We start from the raw sequence: 6,654 nt of genomic DNA, 5'->3' as shown, positions 1-6,654 counted from the left end.
GGGGGGGCCATGCCCTGGAGATGCGTGATGCCTCTTTGGACATGCCACCACACCACCCCGCATGTATGAGGGCCCGGTGTGATGCTCCGGTGGCATTGCTACCCCCAGGGCCCCCGTCCCGCCTAACCCTGTAGCGGTTGATCACGAGATCTAGCCCTTTGACTTCCCACGAACGGGCTCTGACCAGTGGACCTCTCCACCCGGTTGTGTCAGGTCTACCCATAGGGACACCCGGGAGCAACATCCGGGCCAAACCCACAGCTACATCCACTCCGTGTAGACCCGACGCGTCCGTTTCCCCTCCTCCAGGTGACGGCAGCGGCGCCGTCCGTGATGGGGGGCACACCCCGGAGATGCGCGTCGCCTCTTCGTACATGCCACAACACCACCTCGCATGTATGAGGGCCCGGTACGACGCTGTGGTGGCATTGCTACCCCCAGGGCCCCCGTCCCGCCTAACCCTGGAGTGGTTGACCATGGGATCTAGCCCTTTGACTTTGCACGGACGGGCTTTGACCAGCGGACCTCCCCGCCAGGTTGTGTTAGGTCAGCCCAAAGGAACACATTGGAGCAACAACCGGGCCAGACCCACAGCAAGATCCTCTCCGTGTAGACCCGACGCGTCCGTTACCCCCCTCCAGGTGCCGGCGGCGGCGCCGTCCGTGAGGGAGGGCACACCACGGACACGCGTGCCGGGCGTTTGCAACCACCAAAACACTTCCAAACTTGTGAGACGCCGCCTACGCAAGATTTGGCGGCATGCTAGCCCCCGGAGGCCACCGGCCACAGCCGTAGACGAGCGAATGGCAATCCGCGTAGAGGGAATTTTTGGGATACTTCTCCATCACCAAAAATTATGAAAAAATATTATCGTTCCTATAGCACATGTGCGCACGTCGTGCAAAAAAACTCATGATTTTATCGCGCTCCAAGTATTTAATAATATTCACGCCGCATCGTTACCGCAGAATGGCTACTACCGTGTCATCGCCGTCCGTTAGGGGGGGCCATGCCCCGGAGATGCGTGCTGCCTCTTCGGACAAGCCACCACACCACCCCGCATGTATGAGGGCCCGGTGCGATGCTCCGGTGGCATTGCTACCCCCCCGGGCCCCCGTCCCGCCTAACCCTGTACCGTTTGACCACGGGATCTAGCCCTTTTACTTTACACGGACGGGATTTGACCAGTGGACCTCTCCACCCGGTTGTGTTAGGTCAGCCCATAGGAACACTTTGGAGCAACATCCGGGCCAGACCCACAGCAAGATCCCATCCGTGTAGACCCGACGCGTCCGTTTCCCCCCTCCAGGTGCCGGCGGTGGCGCCATCCGTGAGGGGGGCCAAACCCCGGAGACGCGTGCCGCCTCTTCGGACATGCCACCACACCACCCCGCATGTATGAGGGCCCGGTGCGACGCTCCGGTGGCATTGCTACCCCCCCGGGCCCCTGTCCTGCCTAACCCTAGAGCGGTTGACCACGAGATCTTGCCCTCTGACTTTCCACGGACAGGCTTTGAACCGGGGACCTCTCCACCCGGTTGTGTCAGGTCAGCTCAGAGGGACACCTGGGAGCAACATCCGGGCCAAACCCACAACAAGATCCCCTCCGTGTACACCCGACGCGTCCGTTTCCCCCCTCCAAGTGTCGGCGGCGGAACCGTCCGTGAGGGGGGCCACACCCCGGACACGCGTGCCAGACGTTTGCAACCACCACAACACTTGCAAACTTGTGAGAGGCCGCCTACGCAAGATTTGGCGGCATGCTAGCCCCCGGAGGCCGCCGGCCACAGCCATAGACGCGCGAAGGGCAATCCACGTTGAGGGAATTTTTGGGATACTTCTCCATCACCAAAAATTATGAAAAAATATTATCGTTCCTATAGCACATGTGCCCACGTCGTGCAAAAAAACCCATGATTTTATCGCGCTCGGAGTATTTAATAATATTCACGCCGCATCGTTACCGCAGAATGGCTACTACCATGTCATCGCCGTCCGTTAGGGGGGGCCACGCCCCGGAGATGCGTGCCGCCTCTTCGGACATGCCACCACACCACCCCGCATGTATGAGGGCCCGGTGCGATGCTCCGGTGGCATTGCTACCCCCCAGGGTCCCCGTCCCGCCTAACCCAGGAGCGGTTGATCACGAGATCTAGCCCTTTGACTTCCCACGGACGGGCTCTGACCAGTGGACCTCTCCACCCGGTTGTGTCAGGTCTACCCATAGGGACACCCGGGAGCAACATCCGGGCCAAACCCACAGCTACATCCACTCCGTGTAGACCCGACGCGTCCGTTTTCCCCCCTCCAGGTGACGGCAGCGGCGCCATCCGTGATGGGGGGCACACCCCGAAGATGCGTGTCGCCTCTTCGGACATTGCACAACACCACCCCGCATGTATGAGGGCCCGGTACGACGCTCCGGTGGCATTGCTACCCCCAGGGCCCCCGTCCTGCCTAACCCTGGAGCGGTTGACCACGGGATCTAGCCCTTTGACTTTGCACGGATGGGCTTTGACCAGTGGACCTCTCCACCCGGTTGTGTCAGGTCAGCCCAAAGGGACACCGGGGAGCAACATCCGGGCCAGACCCACAGCAAGATCCTCTCCGCGTAGACCCGACGCGTCCGTTTCCCCCTCCAGGTGCCGGCGTCGGCGCCGTCCGTGACGGGGGCCACACCCCGGAGACGCGTGCCGCCTCTTCGGACATGCCACAACACCACCCCGCATGTATGAGGGCCCGGTACGACGCTTCGGTGGCATTGCTACCCCCCAGGGCCCCCGTCCCGGCTAACCCTGTAGCGTTTGACCACGGGATCTAGCCCTTTGACTTTGCACGGACGGGCTTTGACCAGTGGACCTCTCCACCCGGTTGTGTCAGGTCCGCCCATAAGGACACCCGGGAGCAACATCCGGGCCAAACCCACAGATACATCCACTCCATGTAGACCCGACGCGTCCGTTCCCCCCCTCCAGGTGCCGGCGGCGGCGCCGTCCGTGACGGGGCCACACCCCGGAGATGCGTGCCGTCTCTTCGAACATGGCATAACACCATCCAATTGTGGTAGGTCATCCGATATATATGAACACTTGGAGCAAAGTCCCCTTCGTATAGACCCGATGCGGCTGTTCCCCATTCCAGTTGCCGGCTGGCGGCGGCACCGTTCGTGAGGGGGGTCACACCGCTCTGTACAGAACCGAAAAATAATGTATGTATGCTTATTAACACATACTATATGTATGCTTATTAACACAATCTATATGTATGCTTATTAACACATACTGTATGCTTAATAATAATAATAATAATAATACTATACGGAAAAAAGAAAAAAAGAAAAGAACTATGCCGACGGCGTCGGCATAGCTGCGGCCAGGGCAGATGGACAGCGCCGCGGATCGATGATGTGTCAGCTATGCCGACGGCTGCCGTCGGCATAGGTCCTGGTCGGTGCGCTCTGGATCGGTGACGTGTCACCCGTATCTATGCCGACGGCCACCCGTCACGGCCGTCGGCATAGATTTGACGTCGTTAGCCGGCCGTGATAAGTGTTGTCGGCGGGCCCGCATCTATGCCGACGGCCTATATATGCCGACGGCAGCTGTAGGGGTAGTCTGGGATAGGCCGACGGCTGCTGTGGGCGTAGACGGGGATAGCCCGACAGCCATTGTACGCCGACGGCCAGGACCTAGCTGTCGGCATAGCTCGGATTAGGCCGACAGCGGCCGTCGGCATACATTTGGCTGTCGGCTTAGAGCCCTGTTCCGGTAGTGACGGGAATCCGGGAAACTAGCTGCATGTGCACATGTGACATGGTACATATAACGTGCCCAAGTCCACATGGTTAGGAGAAGACTTGGCTTTCTATTAGACCAAGATATAAAGATGATGACTTGGTTTTATATATGCACAAAGTCTTTACTAGCAGGTTTTATGCATGTTCGTGGTTGCATTAATTTAGAGATCACTGGCTTGTTCTATGCACGTTGGTCGCTCATACCTATCAATGTCTGTAAAGACTACTGTAGCGAGCATAATTGATCTGTGGACGGTTCGTTTGATTCCCCTCGTTTTTGTTCCCATCCAAATACACTTGGCCATGAAGGTAGAGCATCTTTATCTTCATGTCCATATAAACCAAGCTGGGAAGGCTACAGGACACGATCAACATACATAGACACACATATTCAACTGTCAACTCTACACCTAGAGAGAAGAAGAAACAATATGAGTGTTGTGGTGATCAGCAAGTCCCCGCCCGTGCTCATCGCGCCATCGGAGGCCATAGTCATCGGCGAGGACATCAATCTCTCATCTTATGACAAGATGTTTGGTGGCAGAGCAGTTACAGTGTTCTTCATTTTCGAGTCTCCAATTCAAGATCCCATGGAGACCATTAAAAGGGGATTGTCACAAGCACTTGTCCACTACTACCCTATCGCTGGCCGCCTTGCTGTTGGAGCCACATCCGGCGAATTCGTCATCAAATGCACCGGCGAAGGTGTTTCCTTCGTTGCCGCCTCTGCCAACTGCGCCGTCAAGGACGTCCCAGATTTCTGTGACTCGTCGCTGCAAGAAGAGCTCGCCGTCTTCCATGCGGCCGAGGGTTTCAGCAACACTGAACCACTAGTGTTGATGCAGGTGACCGTGTTCACTTGTGGCGGGTTCGTCCTAGGGGTGATGTGGAACCATGCCATCGGCGATGGCACCGGGATGGCGCAGTTTATGCAGGCAATCGGAGAGTTGGCCCGCAGGCTGCCGTCGCCGTCTGTCATCCCGGTGAGGTCCAAGAATTCGCTCGTTTTGGACTTGCCTCCATTTTCCACAAACTTTGTTCAATTTTTGGGCACCCTCCAGCCGTCCCCAATGGTGTTCCTTGACATTACTGTCTCATCAAGCTTAGTCAACCACATCAAAAGCAACTACATGATGAATTACAAGCGGCCATGCTCGGTGTTTGAGGCAGTTGCCGCCGTTCTGTGGCAGTGCCGAACCCGTGCAATCATGTCTGACCCGTCGGCCCTCGTCGTGCTTACCTTCCCAGCAAACGCGAGAAAGCACGCGGTTGCTAGGGAGGGCTACTACGGCAACTGCGTCACCGCGCAGCTGGTCACGGCGAGCACTGGCGCCGTGGTGAACGGCGACCTCATGGAGCTAGTGAAGATGATCCAGCATGCCAAGGATCGAGTGTCTGGTCAGTCGGAGATCGACGAGCTGCGACAGTTGGATGGGTACAATCTTTTCTTCATGTCATGTTGGCGAAACCTTGGCATGGAGGCGATTGACTTTGGTTTTGGGCCGCCGGCGAGATTGATGGAGTACACCAAGGTTAGGACGACGCTGCCAAGCTGCGCGACGTGCGTCCCTTGCAATGACGAGTACAACGTGCAGTCCATCTGTGTCATACAGGAGCACGCCGACGCTTTCATCCGCGAATTAGCAAAATCCCACCTCACATATAATCTGCTTTCAGCTTCATCCAAGCTTTGATTTTCTATTAGATGCAAGGAAGGATATGTATCCTTACTTTTATTTCCTCCAATTCATTTGCTTTCTTCAATGATATGTATCATACTGATTTGTATTGAGGGAACGGTAATAAAACTTTAGTACATAGTTGTACTAAATCTGCGACAATTAATATGGATTGGAGGGAGCAACATGTATGCTGGATATTCATTTTGGAACCTAGCATTCCCACGGAGATGTGCACTGCCTTGGGTATTTGAAATGTTCTGTATTCTTAATGCTCTGTCCTTTATGAACATTGTTTTTAAAATGTTATGTAATATTCGACGCTCTGTCCTTTATGAACAATGTTTTTAAAATGTTCTGTGTCGTCATGATACCAGTAATCACAACGTTTCTGTTCTGTGTCGCCATGTATCTCTACATATAGAGTTGTTGTAGATAGTGCGGCTCGAGAATCCATTTCAGGACTAACTTCCTCCTCCAGTGCAGATGAAAAAACAGGTGATTTTAATTGGTCAAAGTTGTGGTTGCTTCCTCTTCCAAATAAGATTATTCACTTCCTGTGGCGCATGTCTACAGATAGCCTACCTTTGTGCATGAAGCTTCAGTACAGAGGTATGCAAGTAGATACCCGCTGCCCTGTTTGTTTTCGGTTAGATGAGGATGGCGGACATTGTTTCATTAAGTGCAAGAAGGTTAAGGATGTATGGATGAAAGCTCAACTGGAGCATGTTAGAGTGCAGATTTTGTCTTGTGCAGATGCTTTGGGATGTATGGAAATAATTATGAACCTTAACGAAGAAGAAAAACTTAAGTCTTGCCTACTCCTTTGGTATTGGTGGCATGAAAGGAATAAAGCAAATGCAGGAGAAAAAAAATACTTGTCATCAAAATGGATAAAAATGGGTGTATCTAGAACAAAAATACATGTAGATACATCTCTTTTTGTTCATTTTGATGACAAGTATTTCCGGACGGAGGGAGTATATGTCTTTCTAGAGATTTTGATATGGATTTACATGGATGTATATAGACGTAGTTTAGATTGTAGATTCACTCATGTTGCTTCATATGTAGTGCATATTGAAATATCTAAACAGTCTTATATGTAGGAATGGAGCGGGTAGAATGAAATTAACCGGACTGATTTTGCGGAAGGATTTGGCTCGAAACATTTGTAAG

The 6,654-nt window shown here is 53.9% G+C and overlaps 1 protein-coding gene across 1 annotated transcript; it reads left to right on the top strand.

The window, feature by feature from the left end:
* Window positions 1-4,227: 4,227 nt before the first annotated feature.
* LOC123107283 (acyl transferase 15-like) lies at window positions 4,228-5,490 on the top strand. Its single transcript, XM_044529277.1, has one exon. The coding sequence runs from the start codon at window positions 4,228-4,230 to the stop codon at window positions 5,488-5,490; it is 1,263 nt and encodes a 420-aa protein (XP_044385212.1).
* The last annotated feature ends 1,164 nt before the right edge of the window (window positions 5,491-6,654 follow it).

Source organism: Triticum aestivum, chromosome 5A (assembly GCF_018294505.1).
Source record: "Triticum aestivum cultivar Chinese Spring chromosome 5A, IWGSC CS RefSeq v2.1, whole genome shotgun sequence".
Taxonomy (NCBI): Eukaryota; Viridiplantae; Streptophyta; class Magnoliopsida; order Poales; family Poaceae; genus Triticum; species Triticum aestivum.
Note: the sequence above shows the minus strand (reverse complement) of the source record. Positions and strands in the feature narration are given on the sequence as shown.

What these genes read in the sequence shown, in the direction of transcription:
- LOC123107283 (XM_044529277.1), top strand. Translation starts at nt 4,228, where the DNA reads ATGAGTGTTGTGGTGATCAGCAAGTCCCCGCCCGTGCTCATCGCGCCA.